At 44.9% G+C, this 15,710-nt stretch overlaps 3 protein-coding genes across 3 annotated transcripts; 2 read left to right on the top strand and 1 right to left on the bottom strand.

Annotated features, from left to right (window-relative positions):
* Nucleotides 1-363: 363 nt before the first annotated feature.
* L3040_003507 (uncharacterized protein) lies at nucleotides 364-1,322 on the top strand (the record flags this gene model as incomplete). The annotated part of the gene is made up of 3 exons (XM_007293906.1): nucleotides 364-390; nucleotides 457-536; nucleotides 605-1,322. The coding sequence occupies 3 exons, from the start codon at nucleotides 364-366 to the stop codon at nucleotides 1,320-1,322; spliced, it is 825 nt and encodes a 274-aa protein (XP_007293968.1).
* Nucleotides 1,323-2,889: 1,567 nt separating this feature from the next.
* L3040_003506 (uncharacterized protein) lies at nucleotides 2,890-3,687 on the bottom strand (the record flags this gene model as incomplete). The annotated part of the gene is made up of 3 exons (XM_007293905.1): nucleotides 2,890-3,365; nucleotides 3,425-3,515; nucleotides 3,571-3,687. The coding sequence occupies 3 exons, from the start codon at nucleotides 3,685-3,687 to the stop codon at nucleotides 2,890-2,892; spliced, it is 684 nt and encodes a 227-aa protein (XP_007293967.1).
* Nucleotides 3,688-13,796: 10,109 nt separating this feature from the next.
* On the top strand, nucleotides 13,797-15,093 carry L3040_003505 (uncharacterized protein; the record flags this gene model as incomplete). Its single annotated transcript, XM_007293903.2, has 2 exons — nucleotides 13,797-14,116; nucleotides 14,166-15,093. The coding sequence occupies 2 exons, from the start codon at nucleotides 13,797-13,799 to the stop codon at nucleotides 15,091-15,093; spliced, it is 1,248 nt and encodes a 415-aa protein (XP_007293965.2).
* Nucleotides 15,094-15,710: the final 617 nt, after the last annotated feature.

The following is a 15,710-nucleotide window of genomic DNA, read 5'->3' as shown; positions in this document are numbered from 1 at the left end:
TGTTTGGTAAATAAATACTTGCCCTGCCCTGCCCTGCCCTGCCTTGCCTTGCTGTAAATATTTCGCAGCCTCGTGCTAAGTAACGTGATGTCGTGCTGAATCAGCACACGTTGGCGGGGATGATGGGTGAATGCGCAGCCAGCATAAAGACAGCAACGTTGACGGCACCAACAACCATCCAATCCAATCCAATCCAAGAATCAGACTGAAAGTCAGCAACAACGAAAGCGACAGCGGCGACGAGAGCGGCGGCGATAGCGAAAACTACAACCGCAAAATACCCCCTCCGCTACTTCAATACCACCAACGCGACCCGACCATCAATCAGCCTTGAGCAAAGCCTCACCTCCTCGCATCCTCACCATGGCCAGCCGAGCAGCCAACAACCGGGTTCGTCGTCCTCCGTACACCCAGAGATGGAAATAGTGGCATATGCTAATCAATGTCAACAATCAGCTCACCCGCGAATACAAAACCATCTCCGCAAACCCCCCGCCCTACATCACCGCCCACCCCTCCGAGTCCGACATCCTCGAGTATGTCCTTTTCCCTTATATCTACACTCCACATATCCTCCTTAAACCCAATTTTAACACCGTTCCAGATGGCACTACATCCTCACCGGCCCCCCTGATACGCCCTACCACAATGGCCAATACTGGGGTACCCTCATCTTCCCCCCCAGCTACCCATTCGCGCCCCCGGCCATCCGCATGCACACCCCTTCCGGCCGCTTCCAACCCTCCACGCGCCTTTGCCTCTCCATATCAGATTTCCATCCCAAGAGCTTCAACCCGGCGTGGGAAGTCAGCACGATCCTCATCGGCCTTCTCTCCTTCATGACCTCGGAAGAAATGACCACCGGCTCGGTCGGCGCTACAGACGCAGAACGCAAGTGGGCCGCGCAAAGAAGCAGGTGGTGGAACTCTACAGGTGGCGGCTCCCACGCTTCTATCACTGGGAAGCCCGGCCACAGAGGAAACGTCAAGGCTGGAGACGGTGGTGTCAAGTTCAGGAGCGAGTGGGAAGATGTGGATAAGGAGAACTGGGCGTGGATGAAGGAGAACAAGGTCGACCTTGCGACGGGAAACTCGGTGCTGAGCGAGAAGGAAGAGGGGGATAAGCAGTGTGGACCGGGCAAGGGGGGGCTGAGACGGCCGAATGGGAGTCAAGCGTTGGCGGGTGCTGTGGTCGACGGTGGGAGAGCAGTCGGTGATGAAGGAAGGGGCTGGGTGAGGAGGAATAAATTGTTATTATTTGGTGCTGTGGTCTTCACGTATGTGTTGATTGCGAGACTACTTGGTGATGGGAAAACTCACTAGCGGGATGAATGATCTTTATGTACAACAATCTAGTTCTTGCCCCTTCTCTGTATTGTCAGTCTAGGATACAGCGAGGCGTTACCAGGCTTACGAAAGCGAATTCCAATCAATTTCTGTTTCCTAACCCCTGCCCCTTCCTATCTTGTCTTGTGATCCATTATCAACATTCCATCCCGAGGCCCTAAACGCATTTGCACAAGTCATGGAAAACCCTCAGTATTCCCTCCCAGCATTTTCGAGGAATCACCACATCTTAGCCGCAGAGCATAAGAGGAAGTCCGCAATAGAGTCTTTACACGACTTTCAGCTAGCCGACGGTCTCTACTCCGGATCTCAGTTTTCCACGTTCCGTCACCTTGTTTACCAATACGGACCAAAATAACACACGTACTTAAAAGGCACACACCTTGTTTTTGATCGAATCAGCATGACATTGGACCTACTCAAAAAGCATGTCTGTCCCGTCTATTTGTATCCCGGCTAGGCTGTCAGGGGCTGTTGTTTATTATCTTGCTGTCAGTTTGCGCCTCTTCTTCTTAACCCATTTATGCGACTCGTGAATCTACTCATTGGAGTGATGTCAAGTTTTTGTCTTTTTTTGGCCTGCGTCCTTTGCTTTGCTTTGCAGGTTAGATAAAAGCAGGATCGGGCAGGCGAAGTTGGGCCAGCTGTTATATAATATACATACTACGCCAGAAGATTTCTTCTCAGATCTGTCTCTGACGTTGTGGTTTTTGTATTCTGGGGGGGGGGAGGGGTACTTATGCTGGGAGTCGAGTATGTTGGCGGGCGCGGGCGGGGGAGAGGGGGAGGGGATTGAATTCATCTTTCACCGTGTTCGGGCTCTTCTTGAAGTCCATGCCGCTGGGGTTGAAAAGGACTGCCCAGCCCAGCAAGTTGCCCTCGCAGATTCCAGACCTTATATATTTCCCACCTTTAAACATAAACAAAGTTCTGTTGTGAATTCTCTTATTATAGTTGGAAGCGGAAAGCATAGGCCTATGAGCCAGGTAGGCAAGAGCCTTTTGATACTGTTACCGCTATGTCCATGTTTGGTCTTGCGGCGAAAGGAGTCAGTAGTCACCTTTAACCGCGTCTCAACTACTTGATGACTTGGAGCTTGGAAGTAAATCAGGGGCTCGGTGGGCCACGACGTCGTTATTCTGATAAATGATAAGTAAATCAGACCAGTTCTTCCCTTTCGTTGGCAGTACATACGGAGAAAATCCAATCCGAAAAAGCTGAGGTCCCGCTACGTGGGCTGGCTTCCAGGAATTGGTTTGATAGACTCTGAGAATGTACCGATTGTTTTCACAAGTCGTAACCCTTTTGCTAATGAGCATTGCAAAGGGGCTTGGTACACCCTCTCTGGCTAAGTCGTTTTCATTGTCGCTTGATGGAAAGCTATCAAATTTTTATGCTTTGATATAATCAGTTTACAGATATAGTTACAGTTACAGTTACAAGAGGAGATATGTCCATTTGTTCCGTGCACACCCCGAACTGTTCATTCTCTTCGTACTTCGTCCGTATCCCCTCACACCGATGTCCCTTATAAACCCTGGACCTACTGCCACACTCCCGCATTTCTAATTTTCCAGTCGTCTCTCCAATCAATCCGATCGTCACCATAGTTTTCCTTCAGGTTCTGTACTGATTCAAAGCATGTGGGCCTCAACTCCAAATCGTTGTCATTTACCAATTCTGTTGGAATATTCATTTGATAGAGCCAATAGCGATCCGGAACGGATGAGAAGCGCAGCACTCTCTCGGGCTTTGGCATCAATACCTCTGATGTCGATGCTTCTGAGGTCGATGCCTCTGATGACTTGGCCAAATCCAAGATGATTTGGATATACTCCAAGATGACTTCTTCCTCCTCGCCCCACAAGTTTTGTTTCACAGTCTCACCGTCTGCATTCTTTTGTTCGTAGGATTTCGGGACCCAGACTTTTTCGATCTCTTCCATCTTCTTCTTGTTCGCCTTGATAACGCAATACCGACTCCTATCTTCTTCGTCGACATCCCAATCGGGTTTGTTCACTATTCAGATTATTAGCTCCGCGTCATTGGTACCGGTCTATATAGATCAATCAACTCACTCATATAAAAGCCAGGTCCTATTAGCTGATCGGGTCTGGATTCCTCTACAGGTAGCCTGTTAGTATGCATGATGATACGCTGAGCCTGCCTCTATAATTCGCGTCATCAGTATAAGCGTATACTATACGGATCAAGTGAAACTTACGCTAGAAACCTTTGCATAGCCGATGACTTGGTCATGAGCCCCAGGAAGTCCTTGAGCTCCATTGAAGAGAGAGCCCAAGGCTAGCAAGGTCGCCAAGGTAGACTTCGACCGTAGCATCGTATTTGTATAAGTCTTTCAATGATGCGAGCTGGCGAAAGGGAACAGCTTGCAAGGGAAGAAGATGATGATTGAAGTCCGAGGCAGGTAGGTAGGTGCACGAAGAAATTAATATATATCTCTTTCCTGAACTGTACTCGGAATTTCTACGACGGCTATAAATAATCGTACGGCGAACAACAATCCGCGCATCAGCTATTATATTTGTCTTTTGGTTCTTATCGGCTGACTTTTTATAGTATTGCAATATTCCTTTTCAATTTGAATAGATCAACGTAATTACTGATAATCGCTGGTTACCTTGAATTTAATCCGTGAAAAAATCCTGCGCCAGGTCGGCACCACCAGGGCGGGTCGCTTAATTGTGCCTTTATAAAATCGATAGAAAATCAACCACTTACCTATATTTGTCTTTTGGTTCTTATGTCGAAGATCATCCTACCTTGGTAAATATTAAGTCGGATTTGCGCTTAGCTAACTGTTTATAGTATTGAAATCTTCCTTTATCATTTGAAAGGATTAACGTAATTACTCGTGCGGCCAGCTTATCTGTCTCCATGCGTTGATCTTTGTAAACTGGGGAAAGGGATTGTGACGCTCTTGGCTGCGCTCAGATTTAATAAATTGGAATCTATATTTGGGTTGATTTTCGACATGGGGACAGATAGGGTGTGCTGGCCGCACGAGTACTGATAGTCAGCGAGCGTACTGACTATTAAGTAGTTGGTATCCTATCCCAAAGTCATTGATCTTATAAAAGTCAGAATTGCTTTAACGGTACAACAGGTGCAAAATGACCACGCAATGTCATTTAGTTGTCTCGCGTCCAGGTCCATGACAAAGATCGAGGTCAATTCTTGAACCGCGCGACCGAGGGTCATTCCAGGCCATCGTTCCGAGCAAAGCTTCTGAAAGAAAGCTCACATGTTCCATCCGACAATACGTATTAATATATAACAGTGAAACACTATTGGGAGCATAGATAAGGGTGGTGAGAAGTAGGTAACGAAGTATACCAAGGAGTATTTATCAAGTATATTCATCAAGTCTGGAGTTTGCAAACAAGACTCTGAAGGAGCCTTATATTCTGGTGCCAAGGGCTGTGTGTCTAGCATGCACGTGCCCTAGACATGCGACCTAAAGGTCTATGAGCTATTCCAATAAATACTGTGGCACTTCGCTATTCCCTTATATACATTATATATATATATACACATATAATGTGAGTGAGCATTGCGATATTCACTGCCGCACTTTACATGCATAATGAACTGCTTGCAGAAAGCAGCCCCTACACTTGGATATATATTTCTACCACGGATAATTCAGCTGAAAAAACCGCATAAAAGCAAACTGGTTTAACAGACGTTCGATGAACGCCAGATGGAGAATCAATACATATCATCACGCCCCATCCTGTCTCGCACCGAACTTGTCCGGCAGCTGAGGTACCGTGGGCGACACTCCCGTGCTCTCGATACGCTGGTACTATTTCGCGTCTTGAAAACATCGGGTCTTTCGCTTGTTGCCAATACAAATTCTGCTGTCATTGCGTGGGCTTGCAGTCGAAGAGGTGGGGAGCTGGATAGAAAAAAAGACTTATGTGATTCAGAATAGTAGAGAGCCTGGAGCAGTGGACTTTGGTGCGTTTTAAAGCAAGAAAACACTCGCTCTTGATTGGATTCATCATTGGAAGCAGACTTCACTTCACTTCACTCCACCTTTACGTCCACTTTAACTTTCACGTTCAATATGGGCAGCTAGAAAATAGAATGAAGCATTATATATAATCCCATGCTAGCTCATTCTATAAATTACCCGCAGCTGTACTTGGGAACTCGATATGAAAGACGCTTCATCCTGACTCTTTCTGGCGCATGTCCTCACCCACGGATCAAGGCACCTCTTCTAAAATCTGTCGTCTCCCGAATAACGCATGTACTACTCCTACCCGCTAATGAATTTGTCTGTATGCTCAAAATGGATGTGAAGTAGAGCAATGTTGTTTTTTTGTCGACAGTATTCTTGGCGTTGACAATCGCGCTATATTGACGACGATAGACCCCATCCCCTATCGGCAAAAGAAGCGAGAATCTTACAGGAACCATAGACGCCTTTCACCTGAGATTATTGGGTAGACACTGATGGTGTAGCTGATAATAGTCTATTCAAGCCGTGAGAGCCAGCGTGATAAGTGTGCAATCCCTTGCTGATTGAATTTAGTGCCATTCCCAGGCCGGCGAAATTGAGGAGGTGTAGACAATAGGCAGCCGGGCTTTTGTAACCCCTCATCTCAGCTCACTTCTTTGGCAAGCATGCCGAAATCATCACTGGGATATTAAATAGGTAGTAGGCTGATGCGTCCTCGCTCTGTTCTAAAGTTTTCGGACAGCGAATGGAGTGAAATGCAAAGGCGAGCCTTGGCATCTTTTTGCCTTTATAAAAACACATGCGAAAAAAGAAATTGCGGTTGAAATTATCAAGGCATGTGCTGTAAGATGTTTTTATTTAATATATGCTTATGTTCTAGTCATACTGAAAATGTGCGCAGTAATCATAAGGAGGAATTCTACAGGGACTTACTCAAAAGAGAAAAAACAATTTAGTAATGTCTTTTACGAGGTCATATCGGAATCTTCAACGGACCAGCTACGTAATGGTTCTTGGATCAAAGTGCACAAGCCCTTTTATCTTCAAACTCACAGAATTCTGTCATACCATGCGTGTCAAAACCAGAGCAGGATAGAGAAACGTGCATACGCACCGCAAATTAGCCCTCGATATCTTCCAGAAACGAGCCTTCCTCTACCCGGTCCGAAACACTGACGTGATCCGTCCCGATTCTGAGCCCGAAGGTGTAGCTGCCGGCGGCCGCCTATGAAAAATTGCCAGGATTTGAGTACTGGAAAAATGAGCCGGTGGAGGTTATCGCACGATGGGTCTAGAATAAGACGGATGCTTTTGAAGTGCGAGACTGGGATGAGTCTGTCAAGTCTTGGGATGAGCTGACGGATGGCTTTGAAGCATGGGATACGACACAGAAGATGGTAGAGCGGCGAGGTTGTAAAAAGCTGGTAGATGGCGAATGGAATGCGGAAGGAGAGCCGAGCATTGAATTGATACGGGCAGAGCTTTATCGATTCGATATTTGGTGTGGTGGGAAAAGGTGGCAGGACTTGGCTTGGATTGGAGTGGTACAAGATGCAGTAGCTAGGGGCCTAGGGCTGGGATTAGCGAACTCTGAGGTAGAAGATGGAGTTGTGGATGATCTCTAGTCTAGCCTTGTGCTTACCATATAACCTGAGATACTGTCTATAAGTGAGGTGAGACATACAGAGACTCTTGTGACTATTGTAAACGTGAAGATCAGTTCGTATTTCTTTGCTCGGCAAGTGCAATTGTGCCGAGTGTTAGAGTAAGAAATTCTTACACTACGAGGTCTGTGCTGTTGCTGCCAAGCAACTCTCGAAGATACGGGTAGTGACTGCCAGTTGGAAGAAAGACTAGCTAGTGTAAAAGGAGAACTGTATATAGTTCTCTTTCTCTTTATAAGGATTCTCTCCTCTTTAAATAATCGAAATCAATACCTTTTGGAACTACCTTTTGCTTCCCTATCACAAGGAAGAATTATCTTCTTACAAGTTATGAGCCTTTGATGCTTAAAAAGTGACGGAATACGCAACTCGCAATACGCAACCCGCAAACTCGTCAATTGACTTGAGTTCTCGCCCTGTGCGAAGTACTACCTGGTAGTAATAAGAAACCAATCCCCTCCCCTCCCCCTTTTATTAAACCATCGATCGTCGCTCGGCATCAATCCTTTATCAATTCATCAGCATAGCTACTACTCGAGAAAAATTCGCTAGAACAAGATAATAAAAGGGCGTAGAGACCTTTACTAAATCGAATTCAAACGAATGGTTCGAGACCATCGAAACGGTCGCATAAAGCGAGGATGTCGCTTATCTATTAGACTACTCGGAATCCGAATACTGCTACACAACAATTACTAAAGCACTCTTGCAAAGATACGATGTTGGTGACGGCACTTGGAAGGTCTTGAAGGGACTCGATAAAAATGAATACGATAAATTGATATACGAGAATAAAGGTCTTTTAAAAATATTTCGGGTTGAGACGGCGAAATTTAAACTCAACCTCCTTCGGAAGCTTAGCGAGTTCGATCGTTAAAGGATTAAGGACCTCTCTGATATCAAATCTATGATCCAGAAGCTAAAGATTATCTATACCGCTACTATATTCCGATCTACACAAATCAAGCTTCAAGCTCTTACCAATTTCCGCATAGACCTTAGAATTTCCTTTAGCAATAACTAAGAACGCGTCTTGGTGTGCCGCCGTAAAGCACATAAAAGCCTAAAGAAAGATCAATTCGACGACGATTACTGCTAGTTGATCTTCTGCACTAGACTTGTGCTTTTAAAGACATACATACCGTTATGCGATAGCTTCACCTCTTTTATAATAATAGATCAGAAGTTAAAACGTCTAGATAAGAAGTGAGAGTCTATCATCAACTTGAAACCTTAAGAAAAAGCATTCGCATCTTATTACTCGAGTGACGAAAGAGCTTATACGGCTAGCCGACAAACGTCTTACAAAAGAGCTTTCTCGGGTCGATAATCGCGCAGTCGTCGACGATCTCGATCTCTTACCTTTAAGGCTGAATGTTTCAAATGCGATTCAAGCAAGCATGCTAGTCTTATATGTCAGTTCGCTAAGATTAGTTTCAAGGCCGCTAAAGATGCTCGAATCTCTAAGGAAAGAGAGGAATCTAATGAGGCGTCACGGATATATCAGCTACCGTTACCCAAAGGAAGACCGACATCCTTTAGCCTTTTATACACAAACAACTCTTCACTACTTTACAAGACAAAGTCCAATTAGCGTGCTAGAAGCAAATCTAATAGCACTCGCAAAGATGAAAAGGGATTTGCCGCCGACATAAGATCTGATTCTCTAAGCGAGACCTCCGACATCGAAGAGTTCGCTGGCTTATCTTAAGAGAAGCGTAGTAAGCTCCTATTTATATTAGCAGCCGCCGATACTAGTTGTACCAGCTATATGACTGATTCTTTATCTTTATTCAACAAGCTATTGATCCTATACCGAAAAAGGATCTAGGTCGGAAAAGGAAAGCTTTATTCGGATGGCGTTAAAACTGCTCAGATATCGTTGCAAAGCGAGAGGACTATCTACTTAAAAGATACACTGCATGTTCTTGGTTTAAGATGCATATTAGTATCGGCAAAAAAGCTTGCTAGCTCTATTATTATAAGACAATTCGATGATCAGAGGATGATCTTTATACGCAAGTCTAATAACATGCCTTTGATTAAAACTAAAGTGCGGAATAGATTGTATATTCTTTCGAAGTTCTTTAAAAAGGCTGATAGAATGTCCTTCGCTATTAAAAGCACGCATCACGCCAACTACAACGATGCTAATGCCAGCGTTATGCTTATACACGTAGATCATATTGATCTTTCATTCCAGATAGACTCAATTGATAGCTGGACGTCACTAAAGCTATTAAGACCTTGCCTTTCGAAGCGCACTCGGTACCCAGCTAAGTATGCTGCTTTCGAAGCAGCAAAAGACTTCTAATTTGCTACCGCCAACCTTTACGAGGCTTTGAATAGTGACAGCGAAGTCTCTTCGGTAGACAATCAAGAGCTTAGCGAAGTAGAGCGTTTGCTACCCGATTTAGAGTTCAGCGGCTTTATAAACAATATATCGAAGAGAAAAAGGAACAAAGTGGCGCGCAAGATTAAAAAAGTCGCTATCTAACAAAGCGAGATTCGCTTTAAGGCCGCACCTTTTACATTAAAGGAACGTCGTTTATAACGAGAACTCTTTCGGTTTATTGCTTACCATAAGCGCTTCAACCACTGCAGCACTAAAGCACTTTCATTATTACACACGGTAATAGATATCAAGAAGATTGTGATCTTTTTAATCATCCCTTTATATAAGTCGTGCGCTCGATAAAAGATATTCAAGAAAAAGCCTAAGAAGCTCGCTAAGCATAGCACTACTATACTTAGGAAACTCAATTTTAACGTAGCTAGTCTATTCCCACCATCTATAAGAAGCTACCGATATTTTAGCGAGCTTATAGATAGCTAGACTCGCAAAACATAGACCCTTTTGTTCCGAGATCGGAAAGAAATCAATAAGATATTAACCAAGAAGAAAAGAGAGCTCGAGCGACAATCGGGCCAGCCTTTATTAGCAATAGGTACCGATAATGCGCCGGAAATCCTTGAAACTATCACCGCTTGAGCTAAGGCAAAAAGAATATCTATTTATAACACGGAGCTTTATTCGTCATACTAGAATGGCCTTGCGGAGCGCTCTATTAAAACCACCGAGCATTGTATTAAGACGGCACTTAATGATGCCGAGCTGCCCGTCGAGTTTTGGTGTGAAGCTGCTGAAGCGCAAGCATACACTCGTACTAAGCTACGTCGAGGCCTTAAAGTAGTGGAAGATGTTATAAACGAAGTAACGGGGCAACCTTTCCGTATAAAGTATAAGATATCCCCTTAAGAGGCTTAGACGAGGAAAGTGCCGAAGGTTAAGGACTATATCAAGACGTAAGGCTGTAAAGTCATTGCTTACGTTCCTCGAGAATCCTTTTTAGCCAAAATTAAAAAGGATAAGCTTATGCCTCCGAGTAAAGAAAGGATCTTTATAAGCTACGACGAGAACACTACCTCTTATTATAAAGTGTACATTCTCGAGATGCACAGCACTATCATTTCGTTTAACGTCAAGTTCTTTAAGGATATTTCTAGCAAAGCGATCGACGATTTTAAGCTTTAAGTTGAACTATCCGACGGTATATTCAAAGAATCAGATAGCACGTACAATCAGCATATCACTCGTGCGCGTAAAGGACGGCCAAGATTCGCCAACTTACTTACAGTAGACTCGGTCCGTAATAAGCAGATTAAACACCTTTTAGACTCCGTCATAAGAGTAGAGAAAGGATTAGCCCTTAGAACTAGAAATCACTCACTCGATAAGACGATTAACCATGACCTCGGAACGCTTTTTGTACTAATAGCGACACCTTTTCGCGTCATACGATCTCAAACGAAGAATGCTGCTCTTCGGAATAAGGAATCGAAAGAAGCCGAAGCCACTTCGCCTTCAAAGTCAACATCGCTTATTACCGAGACGAAATTAAGCGAGGACTTTAATAATGAACCGAAAGGCCCGACTCCTTTTAAGCAAGACTACTAAGTTGCATAAGTTACCTTTACAAAGACCACCGGTACAAAACGAAAGGCCGACAAAGAGCTTCTTAATGCTTTTAAGACATCGGTCCAGCCTCGGCAAGGCTAGAACTTGCTCGGTACTGAGCTGAATAAGCGTGCAAGTGATACTCTTGACCCCGGTAAACGATATGCTAAGACTTTTACGTTCTAAACCTCGCTTGTTACAAAGAAGAGAAAAGGCTTGTTATTAACAGAAAACGAGAAGGCTATAATAGCTATCTTCGATTGGTTTGATGAAGCTGACAATATATCGGGTGCTGAAGAGATAGCAATGATAGCGCACGCAGCTAAACATGACATCCTTATTCTTATTACTTATAAAGAGGCTATAGAACATCCTATATACGGCAAGAGATAGAAGGAAGCTATTGATGCCGAGTTTGCTGCGCTTATTACTAATCATATATAAAAGGAACGCATCCTTCCGCTTAGAGCTAATCTTATTAGCTATAAATAAGTGTTTACGCTTAAGTTTAAAGCAGATAGGACTCTTAAACGGTTCAAAGCTAGGCTCGTAGCGAAAGGTTTCTCTTAAATGTACGGCGTTAATTATAACGAAACATTTGCACTTACAATCAGAATAGCGACCCTTAAAGCATTCTTTGCAGTAGTTGCTTGTGAAGATATAGAAATACGCTAATTCGATATCAAGAACGCTTTTATCGAGTTTACTTTTAAAGAAGAGCTATAAATGAAGATGCCGAAAAGCTTAGAGCGCACGAAGCGAGGGTCCGCGCTCCGATTACTATAATCTTTATACGGCTTTAAGCAGTCTGCACGCGACTAGAACCTTCTAATAAAAGGGGAGCTCTTTAATTAAGGATTCGTATAAAGCAAGGCGGATCCTTGCTTATTTGTGCACCCCGAGAAGGAAATCAGACTCTTGATGTACGTAAACGACTTAGCTACAGCTGCCCCAAACGTTAAAGAGCTCGACTGGTTTGAAGATCGCTTACAATTACGATTTATCACCAAGCTAATAGGCGAAATATCAATGATCCTCGGAATTAAGGTTACTAAGGACAAAGCAAAAAGGACTGTTGAGCTTGATCAAGAGATATACTTAGACAAAGTCTTGAATAAGTTTAAGATCTCGAACCCCGTTTCTAATATGAAGAATGTATCCACACTTATAGATAGCTATAACGATCTCCGACCAGCTTCGGACTAAGATAAGAGAGTTGATGCTACTTAGTACCGTAAAGTAATTGGTTCTTTGATGTATGCGATAGTATACATACGCTTAAACGTCGCCTTCGCACTCGGTCGCTTGAGCTAGTACATGCAAGACCTAGCAGAACATCACGCTTTAGCGCTAAAGCGCTTGATGCGTTACTTACGGTTCACTATCTCTTTCGCTATCTCTTTCGGTCCTTTAAAGGACTTAATAGTTTACTCGGATGCAGACTACGGTAGCGATAAAGATAATAAGAAAAGCATCTCCGCTATAGTAAGCCTTATAAAAGGAGGGCCAGTATTCTTCGGAAGTCGCAAACAAACCTCTATAGCTACGGCTATTACAAAGGCCGAATACGCAGCTATATGCTATACCGCGAAGCAAGGCTAATAGGTTGCCCAAATCCTTCGTGATATAAGATTCGGTAGTTATATAGCTAAGAATCATCAAACTGTACAGATAAAAGAAGACAACCAAAGCGCTATTGCACTCGCTAAAAACCCTTATCTTACGGAACGATCAAAACATATCGACATCGCTTATCATTATGTTCGCGACTTAATAGACCAAAGGAAGTCTTCCTTGTCTTATATACTTACAGCAGAAATGGCCGCCGATAGTTTTTCTAAACCTTTACCGAAAGTCTTGTTTCAAAGATTTGTTAAGATGATAAGTATAACTGATCGATCGAAGCTAGTATCTAACTCTTAGATACACGAGAGACTTCGCTTAGCTTCTTCATATATCGAAAAGGGAGATTGGTTCTCTCGACAAAACAAAGAAGCAGTAGGAACAGTAGGAGCTGTTAGCAGCACTAGAGTGGGAGTGTTAGAGTAAGAAATTCTTACACTACGAGGTCTGTGCTGTTGCTGCCAAGCAACTCTCGAAGATACGGGTAGTGACTGCCAGTTAGAAGAAAGACTAGCTAGTGTAAAAGGAGAACTGTATACAGTTCTCTTTCTCTTTATAAGGATTCTCTCCTCCTTAGATAACCGAAATCAATACCTTTTGGAACCACCTTCTGCTTCCCCATCACAAGGAAGAATTATCTTCTTACACCGAGCAAGTTCACTTGAAAATATCAACAGTCCAATTATTACAATCAGGAGATGGTAACTGCTGCGGTATTTAGGCGCTATTGAGATAATCCACACGAATCAGAATCGATTTTTGAGAGTCCTATAAGGAATGTTAAAGAAGTGATTCTAGGGCTGGCGAGCAAAGACAGCGAGGATACACTTATAATTAAAGCACAAGTGACCCAAACAAATGCACGCGAGAACAAAAAGCGAGTATGGACTTGGATCTGGTTCAGATTGGATACTTGCACTTTACTGCCATTGCTGCCTGCATCGAGCTAGCGACGTGGCTGAGGGCGGCTGAATTCCTTTGAGCTCAGCCCACCACCACCTCCATATATCAATACCATCGTGCCGATAGGACTCGTACTAAACAGCAAGCCTTTAAGTTACTCTTCTCTGTTTCATTGATCGTATACCTTCAAAATGGATTCACTCGCCCTCGCAGCAAGGGTGTCAGGCCTCACAGGGACGTGTCTCAAAGTCGCCAGCTCACTCCATGACCTTGCATCCAAATATCCAACAGCGAGACGCAAGCTCACCGAGATGTCGGCTGAATGTGCTTCTGTCGCGGCTTCATTGACGCAGTTGCAGAGCTTCGTGCTCCAGGATACGGCTGTGGTAGGCAAAACTGACGCACTCCTCAAGATTGACACCTTCATCAATACATGCAGGGTACTGTTCTCCGGCTTGGATGATAAAATAGAAAATTTGAAGTCGGGTACAGCATCGAGTAAGCCGTGGAATTTGTGGAATAGCCGAGTCAACCTGCAGCTCGGATGGGGTGAAGTGGACATGCAGAACTCGATCGAGGAAATACGAGGGCAGCATGGAGCGCTCGAGGTTATGAAGGAGCTCCTGAAAATGTCAGTTCTAAATTGGTTTCGTCGGTGAGAGATGCTGATGATATGATAGCATCTCATCCGAATCAAACTCCCAGCAGGTCAAAAAACCAAAGCAGGCGACAGGGCGAGAAGCGGCTAGCTCTGAGACTCTTCAGCTTGAGAAGTCCGGTCAGGGTAGTGCAGCTTCAAAACCAGGCCATAATCCTCTAGGTGGTGGCTACAATTTCAACTCAAAAGAGCCCCGAAGGTTTTTGTTCGATGATGTCCTCGCTCAGTCTAAGGCATATCGGAGATTTCTTGGCACGCCCCCTCCAAGAATCGAGCGGGAGAGGTCACTGCCCATAGCAGGCATATCTCCAGATGAAAAGAAGCAGCCGGGAAGCAGTTTTCCTGAGCCGGGATTTACAGTAAACTCGAACTCGGACAGCGCCTTAGACCGAGACGACGAGCCACCGGAATACAGCCCCTACGATCCTTCCCAGGCACCGCCGAAGGCAAACAATAGTCTTACGACTGACACGACAGCGATGTTCAAGGGCTCGAAACCAGAGACACCACATCCAACACCGAGCGACAGGATCCCGCCAACATACGTACCTGTTTCCGGGCCACAGCCGAGTTTCCCTGTCGAGCCGTCCCCCACGTCCATAACGTACACCACGCCCGTGAGCAGAGAGACCTCGGTTCCCGTGCGTCTCTACAATCCCAATCCAGGACGGGTCCACTTCCGCGTACGAACGTCTGCGCCGAAGAGCTATTGCGTCCGTCCTAATCGCGGATGGATCGAGGCTGGATCGACCAACATCGTCAGCTTTGTCGTCGTGCTGAGCCACCAACCGACACTCCCCCGGGGGAGGGGCGGAGATAAGTTTCTGATCGAGAGTATCTTGGTGGACGAGGGCGAGGAGTTCCAGTGGGCGCGGGATGTGGAGAGAAAGCGTGGGGAGATTGCGAGCGTGAAGCTCCGCGTGGACTACGTCGAGAAAGGGGCGGATTAATGAGAGTAGGCCGTTGGTGCGCGCGAATCGATTGTTACAAAGACTGGAAAGAGACTCAGGGCAGATGGTGGGATAAGACGGAAGTTCGGGAGCGGAGGAGTAGCTGAGGAGCTGTGGCTTCAAACCGTGACCAGGGACGAGTTTAGTCTCAGCTGCAAAGCCCTTGGGCCTCTGGATACCAGGTCACGATGAGAGAAATCTTTTGGCTATAGTAAGCGAGGATCAGAAAAAACTTTCGTGCAGTACTGTCGCCAAGCTGATCAGTCATGGTAGACAAGCAAGTTAAGCGAAAGTAAATAATCGACGAGACCTCGGATTGAATTATCTTTGTCCATTTCGTAATAGGCTTGTAGTAGCGCTGATTGAGCTGCCTGGTTTCCAAGTATTCATATCTGCTATATAGGATGCACCTGACAAGAACCGGCATAACTCGATGCCGTAAGTTGAGTTGGGCAAAAAACCTGTAGTAAAATTGGCAAGATAGTCTGTAGCTTGAGATGCATCTATATCCACGCAGATGCTTCACCCTGCATCCCGGTGCGAACGCTCTCCGTATGCAACGCCGTCGCTGTGAAAATGTTTTCATTTCCCAATTCCCCATCCCGAACCAAGTTCCG

The sequence above is a fragment of the Drepanopeziza brunnea genome (assembly GCF_022702325.1).
Source record: "Drepanopeziza brunnea f. sp. 'multigermtubi' strain 214-2 chromosome Unknown ctg4, whole genome shotgun sequence".
In the NCBI taxonomy this organism is placed as follows: domain Eukaryota; kingdom Fungi; phylum Ascomycota; class Leotiomycetes; order Helotiales; family Drepanopezizaceae; genus Drepanopeziza; species Drepanopeziza brunnea.
The sequence above is the reverse complement of the archived record's forward strand: the minus strand, read 5'-3'. Positions and strand labels throughout refer to the sequence as shown.